The 16,896-nt window shown below is 41.5% G+C and overlaps 1 protein-coding gene across 2 annotated transcripts in view; it reads left to right on the forward strand.

The window, feature by feature from the left end:
- The window catches only part of rev3l (REV3 like, DNA directed polymerase zeta catalytic subunit), an 83,757-nt gene that overhangs the window by 64,271 nt on the left and 2,590 nt on the right, over positions 1-16,896 (forward strand). The window contains exons 14-30 of one of the 2 annotated variants that reach the window (XM_062437831.1): positions 591-1,510; positions 1,652-1,737; positions 2,645-2,770; positions 3,559-3,751; positions 3,922-4,036; positions 4,159-4,274; positions 5,592-5,710; positions 6,850-6,968; positions 7,375-7,516; positions 8,222-8,466; positions 10,298-10,406; positions 12,338-12,544; positions 12,846-12,955; positions 14,719-14,833; positions 15,024-15,161; positions 15,565-15,755; positions 16,415-16,661. In XM_062437831.1, the coding sequence (XP_062293815.1) occupies positions 591-1,510; positions 1,652-1,737; positions 2,645-2,770; positions 3,559-3,751; positions 3,922-4,036; positions 4,159-4,274; positions 5,592-5,710; positions 6,850-6,968; positions 7,375-7,516; positions 8,222-8,466; positions 10,298-10,406; positions 12,338-12,544; positions 12,846-12,955; positions 14,719-14,833; positions 15,024-15,161; positions 15,565-15,755; positions 16,415-16,661 (3,298 nt within the window). The remainder of the gene's footprint in view (positions 1-590; positions 1,511-1,651; positions 1,738-2,644; positions 2,771-3,558; positions 3,752-3,921; positions 4,037-4,158; positions 4,275-5,591; positions 5,711-6,849; positions 6,969-7,374; positions 7,517-8,221; positions 8,467-10,297; positions 10,407-12,337; positions 12,545-12,845; positions 12,956-14,718; positions 14,834-15,023; positions 15,162-15,564; positions 15,756-16,414; positions 16,662-16,896) is intronic. The other variant, XM_062437832.1, reaches the window with a different exon arrangement.

Consider the following 16,896-nt stretch of genomic DNA (forward strand, 5'->3'; position numbering starts at 1 on the left):
GTGCATGCATACATTTTTGAGGAATAGAACCTGACCTATACATCAGCATGGCTGATATAATTGGCTGATTTCAGCTCATCAAATATATAGGATTCAGCATTTGGAAATACATTTCAAAACTATAGTCACATCACAAAACAAGATAGTGTTGGATGCAAAAAACAGCAATAAAAAAGAAACATTTGTGCACTTATCCCTGTTATTGGCTAAGTTTTTTGTCACAAAGCATTCTGTAACAGTGTTGTGACTCAAGGCCAATAAGTAACATGAAATGGCACAGTACTGCGTTGTATAGTTTGTGTGCAATGTCTGGCTCACTTGGCCAGAATTCTTGATAACAACATTTCTGTGATTCTTATCAAAGATCTTTGTTGTATGTGTTAAAATGCATTAAATAATTGTTTTTTAAATGTTCAAATATATCAGCCACAAAAACCCAGTTTTGGACAGTTTTTATTTTCTACTTTCTACATAGCTTTATTTAATAAAAATCTTTCATTACTAGATTCACTACTAAATAGTGATAAATTACAGTCATTTAAAAAATGTAAATATGTGTTTTTAATTACATTGCTCTGTCTTGTCTACAGGGAGGTTGGCGGCCGTAAGCTAACGGTAGGAACCAGACTGGCTAAGGAGCTATTGGAGTTCAGTGGAGACCTGTCTTTGGAGGGCCTCCATTTCTGGAAGATTGCCTTCTCAGCCATGACACACCCCGTCACCACTTTTACCTCATCCTCCCAAGCCCAGGGAGCTGAGGCCTCAGAGGCTGGTAAACAGCAGCCTGAGTCTGACCCGTCCTCAGCCAGTGACAAGAAGGTCATCCTCCTGCCCTGCAAAAACCCACCAAGCCGAGAGCGTGTGCAGCTGTGGCTGGAAGCCAGGAAACAGTATGAGATTTTACAAAAAGTGAGGAGAGACACAGGGCTGCTGAAGAAGGGGAGGGTTGGGGTGGATGTAGATGAACACCCAGACAGAACTGAGCAGTTAGCTACTTTCAGTGTCCCAGCTGTAAAGGTGGAGCTGTGTGAGAGACTGTCCAGCATCAGGACTCAAAGGAGAAAGAAACGTAACTTGTCTTTAATCATATCTCCTGTGAAGAATACAGGCTCTCAGTGTAAATCCACAGAGGTGAGTCCAGTTTCAGATGAAGGTGCTGTGGATCTTGAGCAGGTGGACGGAGAAAAAGAGGATAATGCTGATGATGATAAAACCAGCTCTCCAGAGTCCCCAGAGCTGCCACCATGGCAACAGTCATGTCAGCCCAGCCCATCAGAGCCAGGCAGGCTAAACCAGGATAGGCAAAGTGAGAACTCTCCTGAACCACAATCATCTGGGCTCCCTTACTCCCTGGAGAGATTAGGGGAGAATGTTAGTCCCACACTCCATGTCAGTAACAGGGAAGAAGGGAGGAGTATCCCCCACTTCCTTCACAGCACCCCCTTCTCAAGGAAACGGCGGGGAAGTAGGGAAGATTTGGAGCCAGTGTGCAGCACGCCTATATCTGAGGGTAAGAAAACAGCAGTTTTATCTAGTCTCAGCATCACAGGACAATGTGTGATTATGTCTGTGACCACTGTTGTGAGCCTTTCTACTTTTTTACACTGTTGTTTAAGTCATCTATGCTCTTCTTGTTTCAATTCTTCTGTAGACGATCCTGTTTCTCAGAGACTCCAGCAGAGACAGAGGAGCCAAGCAGAGCCTCTGAGAAGAGTGTTACTGACCACACAAATGAAGGTCAGACCACAAGTTTGCTTTTTTAGATCTCTCGTTACATCAGTAATCACAGTCTTTAATGTGGGAAGGAAATGAGGAGTTAGCTCAAGAATACCAGTGCAGAGCTGTGCATGGAGACATATATATACGGGTCAGTGACAAATAAGTGTTGGCAAGGTGAGCAATTCAAAAATATGTTAAATAGTTTTAAAAGCAGCAACAGGTTTGTTAAAATGTACATTTAGTATTTTTGTTGGTTTTATATCATTTGAAATGACATTTGCACCATTTTTTACCAAAAGTAAGACTGAATGCTCCTGAAAATGTCAAATGGTGTAACCACAAAAGAATGATAAATATTACATATTTTATCACCTACAGTGTATTTAAGTGGACTAATACTAATAATTACTTCATTTTAAAAGAAACTGAAATGGTTCCTGATCTCCATGATTCCCCAGATTAAATGTAATATTTAGAACAATTATATTCCATTAGCTTTATTTAATATAAAAAGTTATAATGTAAGATCATGCCAAACTAGTTGATATTGTTTTATTGAAAATGTAGTGTTTTTAAGCAAGTTGAATTATTTGGTACAAAGTTTTTATGGTTACACCACTTAGACATTTTTGCCATAATCCTCTAATATATTCTCTCAAAATGGATTAAAAGCAGAAATTTTATGCTGGGTCCACACTAAAAGAATGTGTGTAAGTTATTCATACATTTATTTTCACATTTGAACCCCTTAAATTTGACTAAACCACATGAACACAGAAAACTTCATTGACCCTTATACCTAATGGGAGTTTGTTGCCTTGAACAACAAGCTAATATGTCAGTGTCTCTTCCAGTTCAGTTTTTAATGGTGCCTGTGTTGTCTTACTCATTTGGATTTTTCTCATGTTCTCTTTATCTTCCACAGAACCAGTTTGCTGCTTTGAATATGCCAAAGAAAGATAACTCTCAGATTGAAGGTCCCAGCATAGCCAACTCTTATGGTTTCAAAGTCAGCATGCAGAACTTGCAGGATGCCAAAGCTCTGCATGAGGTGAGTTGCACCTTTTGACTTCTCTGGTAAACACAGATGATCCTCACTCACATATATCAATATACTTTTTCATCATTCATTTATTTTACATTTATGGACTCGCCCAATTTGTCTTCAGATTTAATCCATTTTCTCAAAGTAATGGGAATGAATGGCAGGTTATACCAGGCCCTTCTAAGACCTTCAATATCTTCTAAATTCCTTTTTCATTTGGGATGAATAAATTTATGTGGTCTAGCGATGATATATGGGACTTAGCTGGACCTTTGTTGTAGCGTTTGGGAAGCCGAGTAGAACAAAGAATGTGGGGGGAAAAAACACGAGAGAAATTTTGGCAGGACAGAGTCCTCGACCAGCGGGGGCACACATGGTTTCAGGGTTTCAGATGTGGTGGACTGAGCCATTCTTGGAATGTAAACTTGCGGCTGAGTTTTACCGCTGAATCCCATCCTCCATGGAAGCTCATGCAGACCATTAGGATTTACACTTAATATTCCCGTCATTTTACTGGTGCTCTTATCCAGACAGACTTTGAGTAAATGCACCATTTAAAATAAGCTTCAGTTACCAGATTCCCAAAAGAATACGTATTATTATTATTATTTCTAAGTCATTAGCATGGGTTGACATATTTAGAGTTGAGGATAATAAGAGCAAAGTAAGTGGAGATATGTGCAGTGAGTGAAGAGAATAAAAGAATATGATCCAACAACAATCAGTAACGATGATGGCTTCAGATGGATTTTTCCTTTAAACCCAACAATGTTTTTTCTTTCTTTCCTCTTCAGGTCCAGTACCTAACACTAATGGGCATGGAGCTCCATGCACGAACCCGACGCGACCTCGAACCCGACCCCGAGTTCGACCCCATATGTGCCTTATTCTACTGCCTCAGTTCTGATGCTCCCTTGCCAGATGTAGACAGCACCCAGCTGACAGGTGCCATTGTGGTGGACAAAGACCACCAAAGTTGTGACCAAGGTAAAAGCTTATTTTCTCCCAACACGACTAAAATGAAAGATAATTGTTCTAGGTTGTTTGCTGTTATGTGTAACATTATTCAGCAGAGTTTAAATAGAGAACAATTTTAAAGGTCACATAATCCCCACCTGTTTACAGCCGAGCTGATGAATCTGTTGAAACCCTCTCAGCAGGTCAGAGAGGAACAGTTCCCTTGCTGGTCAGGTCAGGCGTCTCTGGGCTGCAGGTGACATACGCCACTGATGAGAAGATGCTGTTTCAGGAGCTAATCACTATCATGAGGAGGTGTGTGACTAAAAACGATACATTATAGATGTTGAATGATACAGCAGAGGTCACAACTTCACATCTCCAAAAGCAGCTCTTAAAACTGAAGTCTCTGTGCTAACATGTCCGTGTTCTGACAGGTTTGATCCAGATATCCTGGTGGGGTACGAGGTGCAGATGCGGTCCTGGGGTTACCTCCTCCAGAGGGCAGCAGCGCTCAGAGTAGACCTCTGTCAGCAGCTGTCTCGAGTACCAGGTAGGGCTGACCGTCACCAACACTGCTTCTATTAGCAAAATGCACAGCCAGTGATCAGGTTCAAAGCAGATCTTTTGTATTCAGAGTTAAACATGAATATGGTAAGTAATGTTTGGGCTACATACAGTAGTTGTAATGTTCCTTAAAAAGGAGTTTTTTCCTCTTTTTAAAGGTTTTCACAGCAGCATCAAACTCATCACAGCTCACTCAATGACGAGCTGTTAGGCATTAATACAGAGTGTGGGGTATCTCTCATTTGAGAAAAACAGAAATGTGGATTCAAATTTAGTCAGGCAGCAGCTGACCAATCTGTGTCAAACAGGGTAGAAAGAATGTAAAAAGTAACCATAAACATTGTTAAAATGATAATCATGTTAATAATCTTGTGGTCTTTCCATCTCTGGGGTCCTTACAACCAGTCTGATGATTTAAACTGAGCAGTCCAGTGGTCTGACTCTGTACTCACGGGACTTCAAAGAAAGCAGAGATGTGTGATAGAGGAGCTTCAAATGCTGCTTCAAAAGTAGAATTCTTGTAGGTTTAATCTAATGCCACAGATTCCTCTTGAAGATCAGTAACTGCAGTGCTCACCTGCACATAACTGAGAGTTTCCTGTGCAAAACTTATTTGCTGAGCTTTGCATTATGTGCAGCATGCAGGGTGTTCCACACAGTACAACCTGCTACTGACCAACTATCAGGGTCTTCTCTTTATAATCAAGGCTGTGACACTTCAGGACAAAGCCATAAATAGACCATGGCACATGTTAAGTGCATAACTGCAAAATCCTGTATGTGCATGTGCAGAAGTCATTATGGTTATATGATTGGAGTTTGTATGTGAATCTGTGTGTGTGTGTGTGTTCGCGCCCGCATGTGTGTGTGGTGGTTTGTTTTTGAGTGATCTCCTGTTCCAGTCTGAAATCATTAAATCCAGGTCAGGAGAAAGTGTGTGTGTGTGTGTGTGTGTGTGTGTTTATGCGTGAACACACTAAATACAAACATGTGTGGCCCTGTTGGAGTGTGTAAACCTGTGCCCATCTGTGTGTGCACATGAGCAGAGCTGTGTGAGTACAGCAGAGTTTGTGTGTGAATCTGAGTGTGTTTCTTTGTGTGTGTGTGTGTGTGTGTGTGTGTGTGTGTGTGTGTGTGTGTGTGTGTGTGTGTGTGTGTGTGTGTGTGTGTGTGTGTGTGTGTGTGTGTGTGTGTGTGTGTGTGTGTGTGTGTGTGTGTGTGTGTTTGTGTTCCACTAGCTGAATGGAGAGCCTCTGGCAGCTTCTGTAATCGGCTGTCTGTCTGGCTCTGTGTGTGTCCTCAGGTGACTCCAAAGAGAACCGCTTCTCCACAGACAGGGACGAGTACGGGGCCGACACCATGACTGAGATCAACATCATCGGCCGCATCTCCCTCAACCTGTGGAGAGTGATGAAGACTGAGGCAAGTGTCCCAGTATGACTGGACCCCCCCCCCCCCAAAAAAAAAAAAAAAAACCCTGTCATGACCACTCCTAAGTTTTAGCTGGTGCCCTCCTTTCTCTGATTCCTCCACTCTGTCAGGCAGGATGTTCTCCAGTGTTCTCTCTGCTACAGTGCTGATTTATTTTTCTATATCAGTCATTCATATATATTCACTTTGATCGTTTTAGAATAAAATCTTTGCAAGACATATTGACAGAAACGTCTCCCATCAGGTTTTTTCATTTTTGTTCACTTAGCAGGTTTTTTCTCAGGCTGGTGTTTTAACTGCTGTCTGCCAGGCTGTGAGTGTTGTCTTTTTAAACAAAGAATGCTGATATTTCTCAGATCACACAGGAAATCACAGGTCAAATACTCCCATGAGTGGCCTGAATGATTTGGTTGGGGGAAGTTTCACCTAATTTCAGAGACATTTTATGAAGTTTCTCGTACATTTCTGACCCTGCAGTCTGATAGGTCACAAGATAGGTTAATGATAAGAAAGGAAAGAAAATATTTATTTATATTTTACTTCTCAGTTTCTTGCCTTTTTCTTGTCAAATACTGGATACTTTCGCCTCTTCTGCTGTTTAAAAATTCTTCAAATGAAACAGTCCTAGAAGGAAAAGTCTTTGGTTGAATGGTTCACAGCTCGTGTCCGCACAAAGGCCAGAACCAGACCAAGACCCATGATTAGTGGTCACAAGTAGACATTGTTTCATTTTAAGGGGTCACGAGCCAAAAACATAGGAAACCGCTGTCGTTACAGATTCAGAAGTCAGTCTAAATGGTAAATGGACTGTACTTATATAGCACTTTTCTAGTCTTTTGGCCACTCAGATTCTTTTACACTACATGTCACATTCACCCATTCACACACATTCATACACTGATAGCACAGGCATCAGGAGCAATTTGGGGTTAAGTTGCCCACACATCAAACCTCCAATCTTCTGATCGGTGGACGACCGCTCTACCTCCTGAGCCACGGCCACCCCTTTACTAAAATAAAATGGGGGGGGGGGGGGGGGGGGGTTACAAATGATACAATGTGTAGGATTGTACTACTGTTTTCCATCTACTTTGATTAAAGGTACTAAAGATTTGTATTTTTCCTTTCAGGTGACGTTGAACAACTACAGTTTTGAGAACGTTGCCTTCCACGTGCTCCACCAACGCTTCCCCCTGTACAGCCCCCGCACACTGTCCGACTGGTTTGACCACAACACCCACCTGTACAGGTCTGTTTGCAACACCGTGCAACACACGATGCGCTCTAATCAGTCCTGATTTCTCCAGCTGACTTTTAGCTGTTTTTTAACACAGCTGTTTCTTTTGTAAAGCTCTGAAAACCAATGTATACAAACAATCAGTCAATGTTTAATTATACAGCAGCTTTCATACAGGTTCATGTAGTTGAAAGTGCTTCACAGCTGATTGACAAGCTGATAATAAGACAGAACAAGTGACAACCTAAAGAAAAGGAACAAAAGTAAAGAACAATTTGAGACCAATTCATAAGAGAGAAAATAAGAATGATAAAAGTGTATTTTTATCAAAAATGTAGGATTTAGGATCTCTAAAATAATCTAAAAAATAAGAGGATCCATTGATGTGCGTGTGTGTGTGTGTGTATGTATGTATTAGGTGGAAGGTGGTGGACCACTATGTGAGCCGTGTGCGTGGCACCATGCAGCTCCTTCAGCAGAATGACATCATCGGCAGAACCAGCGAGCTGGCCAGACTGTTTGGGATCCAGTTCCTGCACGTTCTGACCCGAGGATCCCAGGTACACACGCACACACACACACACACACACACACACACACACACACACACGCACACACACACACATGCACACACACACACACATGCACACGTCCAGGTCTTATTGAAAGGTGTTGCTCATAGAGACGTACCCCCAGAGAACCCTGTTCTCCTCTCAGCTCTACAGAGCAATTAGCTGGAGAACATAATGAAGCGTTTAAAATCTTAAGAGCCAGATGTTTTTCTCAGGAGCTGCTGGAGACCAAAAACACTAAAAAGAATAAATGTTAGACTTAAGTTAGTTATGTTTGAGAGTGAGAGAAAAAACGACTGTCTTTATTGTCATTGTACAGTCACCTATACAATGAACTGCAACTGTTTACTAACATTTAGTCATGTAGTGTTTCCTGTTTGCCCCTAAGTGTCCCCTAAGTGTCCATAAAATCAGTAAGTGAAGCTCTGGATTATTTGTTCTTAATGTTAGAGTAAAGATTTGGAGGTTAGCACTTAGTTGGATTGGACGTCATCTTATGTCAAACACTAACTCTGTCCCAACACTTCACAGTTGTGAGGTTTCCTATATTTCATATTGAAAATTCTGTTGACCTATTTTACAAATGCATACATAAATAAATAGTGGAAACAAATAAGAAAAAAGTGAATGAAGCAGCAAATAGAAGTCAAATAATAAAGATAAGTTTGTAATGTCTCCTTCTCGTCCCTGCAGTACCGTGTCGAGTCCATGATGCTTCGCGTGGCCAAACCGCTTAACTACATCCCTGTGACGCCCAGCATCCAGCAACGAGCCCAGCAGAGGGCGCCGCAGTGCATCCCTCTGGTGATGGAGCCCGAGTCGCGCTTCTACAGCAACTCGGTGGTGGTTCTGGACTTCCAGTCGCTCTACCCCTCCATCGTCATCGCCTACAATTACTGCTACTCCACTTGCCTCGGCCACGTGGACAGCCTGGGAACGTAAGTACACGACAGGCCCACACACACACCTACAGCGTGTACTCCAACCAGCTTATGTTGCACCTCTGCCAGGAAAGTCTCCTTCCAGTGCTCGCTCATTATTTTTAATGGAACAGACACAGCGAGAGCTCTGCATGTTGTTCACAGCTCAGAGCAGCGAGAGATTGAAGTTAGGAATTCTTTTTTTTCTTTTTTTTTTTCTGGGGGATTACTGTAGTTGCATAGCAACAGCAGGAGCCATGAACACTTCTTTCCAACTTGTATATGTTTGCAACCCCAAGGCGGAAGAAAAAGAGTGTAGTGTCTGTCAGACGTATGCTGGCTTTATGCTCCTCGTCCTCAGCAGAGTAGAAAGTGGCAAATTAGACCAGAGACTAGTTTACTGCTCCAGAATATGCTGCAACACTCATCAGCACATGTGGACTAGTTTCAGTACAGTCGCACTATTTTCTGTTACAGTACATGTGTTTGGTTCATTATAAATCACTTTTATACAATAGTTACTTTAAAATTGAACAATCATGCCTCACACCATGTTATTTTTAACTGATCACTGGATATCTGCAGTCATTCTGTGTTATCAGCAGGAAAACATGTAATAATGATTATATAGAGGGAGTGTTTACTTCTATTTATCATCAGCTACTTCTTAATTATTTATTATGATTTCAGGCACTTGATTGCACTTTATTTTATTTAACACAGGTCTTTTTTAACTGCTGTTGCCTTAGTGTCTTTTACTTGGTTTTATGTGTTTCTTAGGTATGTTTAGTTATTTATTCTATTTTCTCTGCACTTTGGTCCTGAGAATGCAATTTCATTCCACTGAATGTATTGAATAGATTTGGTTGGAATGACAAATGAATAAACTTGAACTGGATTTGTAGAAGTGCATTCATCATGTGATATATAATATATGTGGACTTGGTTGAGTCGCTGCATCAACGTCTGCTTTTTATTGATTAATCAACTCTCAATTCCAAATAATAGAGCATGCAGAATGTTTTTGCTCCAGGTTTGCTTCTCCAAAAATGAAAGAAAGAAATCTCTGCACACCTGAGTAGTGGCAGGTGTGTAGGAGGAAAGTTTGTTTTATTAAGTTGCTGCAACGTTTCAGTCTATCTGACCTTCATCAGGGGAGCTTTTTTTCATTCTTTTGACTCCAAAGTTGTACTGCAATGATTGGTGGATTCATTTATCAGTTGATCAGCAGACACTGAACTACAGTTTTTAAATCTGGTTTTATTAAAGCAGAGAGGTCAAACATCCTCTGGCTCCATCTTCTCCAGTTTGAGAAATGATGCTTTCTTTGTTTAATAGATATTGGTTATAAATATCTTAAAACTAGCACTATGAAGACATCAGCTTGGACACTGAGAAAGTGTGACAGACAGATTTTTAGTATTTTATAACCTAAATAGATGATTTCCAACCTTTTGTGATTGTAAAATATAACTGTTCACTTATGATCCCTCACATGCTGCATATACTCAGTTTTCTACATTATTTACTTTGAATAACTGTTAGAGGCCTTAAGAGGTAAAAAAATCCAATAATGCAAAATAAAAGTAAAGATTAGAGAAGAATCAGGAAAGAAATGAATATGAATTTGTACAGCAGAACAATGTTTTTCTTTCTCTTCTGTCCTCCCTCAGATTTATCTTGTCATCCCTCTGAGAGCCCCAACCATAAGAAACCATAGACTAAACTCACTCTGTCGTTGTTTGTATGCTGATGACATCATCTTGACTTATCTCACAGGTAGCATTAAAGGAAAGGAAAAAGAAAAGTAAGTTCTTGAACATTTTTCTTACATGTTTCTTTGTTTCAGGCCTGATGAGTTTAAGTTTGGCTGCACCTCTCTGCGGGTTCCTCCTGATCTCCTCTACCAGCTCCGCAACGACATCACCGTGTCACCCAGCGGCATCGCCTTCGTCAAGGTACTGATGAGACTCCACCACACACTCGTTCCACAGTGGCCCCATTAAGACTCCCCTCTGAGTCCTGCAGCGGTGCAGCTTTATTAATGTGAAGGCCGAGCACGTCTGCAGAAAACTCCTCTTCATGCTCCACGTCCCTCCATTCATTAATTTAATTCATTCAGTCATTCCTCCACCGCTGCCTGGCTCCAGTTCTGTAGCCTCATTACATAACACACACATGCACACACACATGCACACACACATGCACACACACATGCACACACACAGGCACAGAAGAAAAGCAGGTTGAGTCTGCCTCTGTTTTTGTTTCTCTACAGCTGGATTTAGTCTTAGAAACTAGCCAGATGTTGCAAAGCTGGCTTTATCTTCCTGCACAACTACTGTGTCACTGGATGCATCTTCTAGAGCCCAAGTATTACATTTAGAGTTTTATAGTGTTAACTGTCGAATGTTAATGGGAAACAAGAGTGTCATTTTCTAAAGACTGCAAATCAAAATACTGACTGCTTTTAATTATTTCTCTGCTGGGATGTCACCCAAACTCATCATTCTCTGTATACTGTGTATCCTTTATATGGGTCAGTGATAAATGGTTTGGAAATGGTTTCAAAATATGTTAAAAACTAGTTTTAAAAGCAGCATCAGGTTTGTTAAAATGTACATTTAGTATTTTTGTTGGTTTTATATCATTTGAAATGATATTTGCACCATTTTTTACCAAAAGTAAGACTGAATGCTCCTGAAAATGTCAAATGGTGTAACCACACAAGAATGATATATATTCAATATTTTATCACCTACAGTGTATTTAAGTGGACTAATAATGACTTCATCAACATCAAAAGAAAGAAAATAAATTTCTACATTGAAATGTTAAAAGCATTTGATCAACATTGAGCAGGACATATCCTAAAAACAACCATTTTTTAAAAATAAGTTTTAAAAATTGATGTAAAATTAGTTACAAAACATAATGTCACCTTGTTAAAGTGGATTATATTTATTCCATATTTTACTTCACATTTATTTTCCTGTATATAATCAGATTTTTAAGAAACAATACAATACACAAATTGCATTGCATGATTGACCCATATATAGTATGTGTGGACTTTAACTTGACTTATATCTGGGGTCATTATTTATTTATTTTTATCGTGTTGTCATCCTAGTGATACATGATTTTTTTCTTTCCACTGATTAAAAACCTTTATCAAGTAACTCAGAATCACTGGCAGTAATTGCACTGGTAGTTACACTAGGATTAGGAGCGTTCCTCACTCAGAATAGGACCTAAGATTAATATCTGAAGCTTTTTCTACACTGACTCCTACTAAGAGTTGATGTTGTTTTAAGACACTTATTCACACTTCTCTGACAGCTGCAGTGAAAATAGCAGCACTCTGTGAGCAGGTAAGTAAGAGCCTATAAAAGTTCTGCAGCATTGTTTTTCTATTACGCCACTCTGAGCAGCTGCACAGATCTCTATGTGAGGTGCTGTGAGAGCGATCAATGTGTCACTTTATGCCAACAGAACAGGTTGACAAAGACTTCTAATATCACTGTTGTAAAGCTGCCTTTTCTCTGTTGCCAAAAAAACAGAAGGTTGAGAAGACCACCATTCACAACTGTCAAAATAATATTTCTTTATAAGCTTGTTTTAATTCCGCTTTTCCAAAATAACCGGTTTGGACACATCTGGAGTTCTTCCACATATTAGTTGAGATATGTTAGGAGTGATATCCTGTGAGCTCCAAATATGAGTCACTCTGATCATTTCTCACCAACAGCTGATTTCCTGTATAACTCTTGATAAGTACAGGTTTGATCTGCATCACCTGAAGGGACAAACTACTTCATACATTCATTCATTCATAGGGACTTGTAAGTTATAATCCCCTTACATTCTTTGTCTGTTTGTTGTCCAGTCGTCAGTGCGTAAAGGTGTGGTGCCCTGCATGCTGGAAGAGATCCTGAACACGCGGATCATGGTGAAGCAGTCGATGAAGACCTACAAGCAGGACAAAGCCCTGATGAAGCTGCTGGACGCCCGGCAGCTGGGACTCAAGCTCATCGCCAACGTCACCTTCGGCTACACGGCGGCCAACTACTCTGGACGCATGCCCAGCGTGGAGGTGAGCTCATCGTCATCAGCTGTATACTGAGGAAGGCTCACTTGGATCTAAACCTCAGTGGAAAAAAAAGTTGAGACAGCAAAGACTGAGACGGCTTTGTTTTGGCTGCGTTTTCAAATTCCAACCGTGCTTCTTTTGGAGAAGGAGAACAGATATTACAGCTTGTATTTTCATGGGAAACAGCATTTCTAGTCTGTAATCTAAACATTAATTAATTAAGTGACCTGAACTTTGATTTCAGGGAAAAAACGCAAACTTAATCCTTTGCTTAAACTTCAACATTTTCATTTGTCATCTTCAGGTTGGAGATAGCATCGTCCACAAAGCCAGAGAGACGCTGGAGGGAGCCATCAAGCTGGTGAACGACACTAAGAAATGGGGAGCGCGTGTTGTGTATGGAGACACGGACAGGTACAGCAGCAGCTCCACACAGGACTACGTACTCTGTAATCTCACATCAGCCACAGCAGACACACTAGAATCAGCTGAGTGTGTTAACTCTGCCAGCAGCTCAGTGGATGTGTCACTACACTGTGATGATGTGAGAGCCTCTGATTGCACCTGAGCTGCGTTTCTCAACATTTTCAACAATCGCACACATCAGAGTGTCCCGTCATTACATGTTTTTATTGTTTTGACAACCAGCTGGAAGGCACTCATTTATTCTCACATTCAAAATAAAAGGCTGCAGCTGTTTGCCAGGCAGTGTTTTATTATTACTGTAGTGCTGCAATTAAAAGAAGTTTTAAATGCAGGAAACAACTTTTTTTTTCACTTTTGCACTTTGGTAATTAAACTAAATCAAATGAGCAGGGAAGCAGTGGGACCGTATTTAGAACCCCACTGCATTTGCACACAACATGGCTCTAAAGCAAGGGTATTCAGTTAACATTCATTAAGGTCCAATTAGTGTAAATGTCCTCAAGTGAAGGTCAAGAACATCATCATGTCTGTGTTATTTTTCAGTAGCTTGAAGTAGCGTTGTAGTTCCATCAGCATCTGTGTCTAGTGGCTAGATTGTAGACTGTCACATCAATACAGTACAATTCTAGAATTTGGCAATATTCAAATCAATAATAAAATAAGAATAAAAACTAAAGAATAAGATAAATACATTTTCTTTTCTTATATCAAATAAAGATGGTATTTTAAAATAAATGGCATTACAGAAAGCTTTTGATTGTGCTTCTTAAATAGAGTGTCTAGTTTTAGCTCTTATCTGCCTCCTCTCTGTCTCTCCTCTTTTCTCTGTGTGTATCTCACTGACAGTCCAGTCTCTCCGCTTGTCCGAATGCACGGATTTAATTGGCTGATTAGGGTCACACGAGAAGATTGGCTATGCACAGTGGTCTGTGAGCATCTGAGGGCCGCTCCACTTTACCGTAATAACTGGAGAAGCTGCGCCTGTTAAAATAGAAACGCTCAGACAAAACAATCCTCAATATTTCATCAGTTACAAGTCAACTCAGACGTGTGTAGGAATGTTTTGGACAAAGGAGAAACAGGATGCAGATGGTGAGGTGTTGAGTTCACACATTTAATTTCACTTAATATCACAGGTTAATTATAGATCCAGGTTATCATAAACATTCAGGCCAGCAGTGTTATATGTGCTTGTAGTGAGCCAAAACCATTCCACCTTTCAATTATCAAAGATAGAAAACCAGCTCAAATCTGAACTAATTAACTAATACATCTGTGATTTATGAAATACTGAGCGTAATGCATCATCTCACCATCACATTCACAACAGCAATACTGATACTGAATATACTGATTTCTTTTCACCTCAGGCACCTTAACATAACTGATCAACTTAATATGATCAGGTGTAGAAATCTAAGATGACGTCAAATAACTACAGAGAGTGTTTTATTTAAACTCACAGTGACACTCCAAGAAAGGGTTCTTGATAAATATGGACCCCGAACTAGACTTCTCTCAGCTGATAAGTTGATTTTTGGGGTATTTGGGGTTATGTTTATGCTTTTATTTGACTGTCAACAACAACAATAAAGGAAGTAAAAGAGGGGAGTGAGAGGTGAGGAATGACATGTGACAGACGCTCCTGAGGACGTTGCAGTTCATAGTCGACTCCTTAAACCTCCACCAGAGAGACTTTTGATGGAGACTTACTGACTGACCTGATGTGTGTGTGTGTGTGTGTTTTGCAGTATGTTTGTGTTGCTGAAAGGAGCCACTAAAGAGCAGGCCTTCAAGATCGGGAACGAGATTGCAGAGGCTGTGACCGCAACCAACCCGAAGCCTGTCAAGCTCAAGTTTGAGAAGGTAGTGCTCCGTCAGCACAGGACCACACACACACACACACACACACACACACAGAGCAACTTTTTACTCTTTATAGATCTGGGTTTGTGTCCGCCTGTGTCAGTGTTCTCTCTCCATCTGTACATGTACACACATTTAGAGGTAATTATTGATCTCTCTGCGTGTGTGTGTGTGTGTGTGTGTGTCTCAGGTGTACCTGCCCTGTGTGCTGCAGACAAAGAAGCGCTACGTGGGCTACATGTACGAGAACCTCGACCAAAAGGAGCCCGTGTTTGACGCCAAAGGGATCGAGACAGTGCGCCGCGACGGCTGCCCTGCTGTTTCCAAGGTAACAGGCAAACCATCCACCCCCCCCATCCTCCTCCTCCTCACTCCCCTTGATTCTCTGTGGTTCTAATCCAATCAGAGCCGTGCCAGCTCTCTTCCTGCTCTCGTTTACTCAGACTACTTCACACATGTCAATCAGAGGAAAAGGTCTCTGCCCGCTCAGGGAGGCTGTGTGTGTGTGTGTGTGTCTGTGGTCTAGACTTTGACTCTTCCCTCTGTTAGTTCTGCCTTTTTAGACTGCTGCTCTCTGAGTTACACACACACACTATTTCTCTTCTAATTCTGTTTAAATATTGGGATTCAACTACAAGTCACACTGACATTAGTGCTTTTTTTATGTTTCTATGAGTCCCTGAATTCACTAATCTCGTGTCTGTTCATTCATTCATTTATGTCCTCCTCAGATTCTGCAGCGTTCCATTAAGCTGCTGTTTGAGACGCGGGACATCAGCCAGGTGAAGCAGTTTGTTCAGCGTCAGTGTGTGAAGGTCCTGGACGGCCGGGCCAGCATGCAGGATCTGACCTTCGCCAAGGAGTACCGAGGCAGCAGCTCGTACCGGCCCGGAGCCTGCGTCCCTGCACTGGAGCTCACCAGGTGTGTGTGTGTGTGTGTCTGAGGAGGTGTGACAGCACATTGTCAGCAAGCATTTACAGAGAAACACCACGGCCAGAAAAACAGTCCTTAGTTTCACTTGGATGAATATGTTTGCTTGTTGACTGTGTGTGTGTGTGTGTGTGTGTGTGTGTGTGTGTGTGTGTGTGTGTGTGTGTGTGTGTGTGTGTGTGTGTGTGTGTGTGTGTGTGTGTGTGTGTGTGTGTGTGTGTGTGTGTGTGTGTGTGTGTGTGTGTGTGTGTGTGTGTGTGTGTGACAGGGAGAAAGACCTTGCTGTCAACTACAGTTACAGTACTCAGTGGGAATCCAATTACTCCTTCCCCACAGTGCTCATTGTCTGGCTGCACTAGCCTGCGTGTACAGTACCTGATTCTGTTGCTAGGCAACCCAGCTCTTAATGGGTGAAAAAAATCGGATTTCAGAGACATGGGTAAGAGGGGAAATATTCCGCCTCATTCATGAGCACTGGTACAGTTTATCAGCACACAAAGAAGCAGGCTGGTTGATTGTTGATGTATTTATTCTAAAATGTTTATCCAGTAAATGATTAAACAGTGAAATTAGATTGATGTAATAATTTGAGTCATTTACAGCACAATCTGTGATCACGTTCATCAGCTCTGTGTGTGATTGCTCACCAGGCGTATGATGGCATACGACCGCCGCCTGGAGCCGCGTGTTGGCGAGCGTGTGCCCTACGTGATCGTGTACGGGATGCCCGGCATGCCCCTCATCCAGCTGGTGCGTCGGCCCATGGAGGCACTGCAGGACCCCAGCCTGCGCCTCAACTCCACCTACTACATCACCAAGCAGATCCTGCCACCGCTGGCCCGCATCTTCCAGCTGATCGGAGTGGACGTGTTCAGCTGGTACCAGGAGCTCCCCAGGGTGAGATCTCACACACGCTCTGTGACAACAGTTTACAATTCAACTCAGGAAATGAGTTTTTATCTCATCTCTGCAATGGAGGAGAAAAAAATGCAGATTAGTGTCGATGATAACATGAAAACTTTACAATCTTCAGAATAAAAAATGAAAGCAGAAAAATCCAAATGAGCTCAATTTCAGAGATGTATAAACTGATAAATGAGCTTCTATGTTCCATTAGTGACACACCTCTCAC

The sequence above is a fragment of the Scomber scombrus genome, chromosome 17 (genome assembly GCF_963691925.1).
Source record: "Scomber scombrus chromosome 17, fScoSco1.1, whole genome shotgun sequence".
NCBI classification, from domain to species: domain Eukaryota; kingdom Metazoa; phylum Chordata; class Actinopteri; order Scombriformes; family Scombridae; genus Scomber; species Scomber scombrus.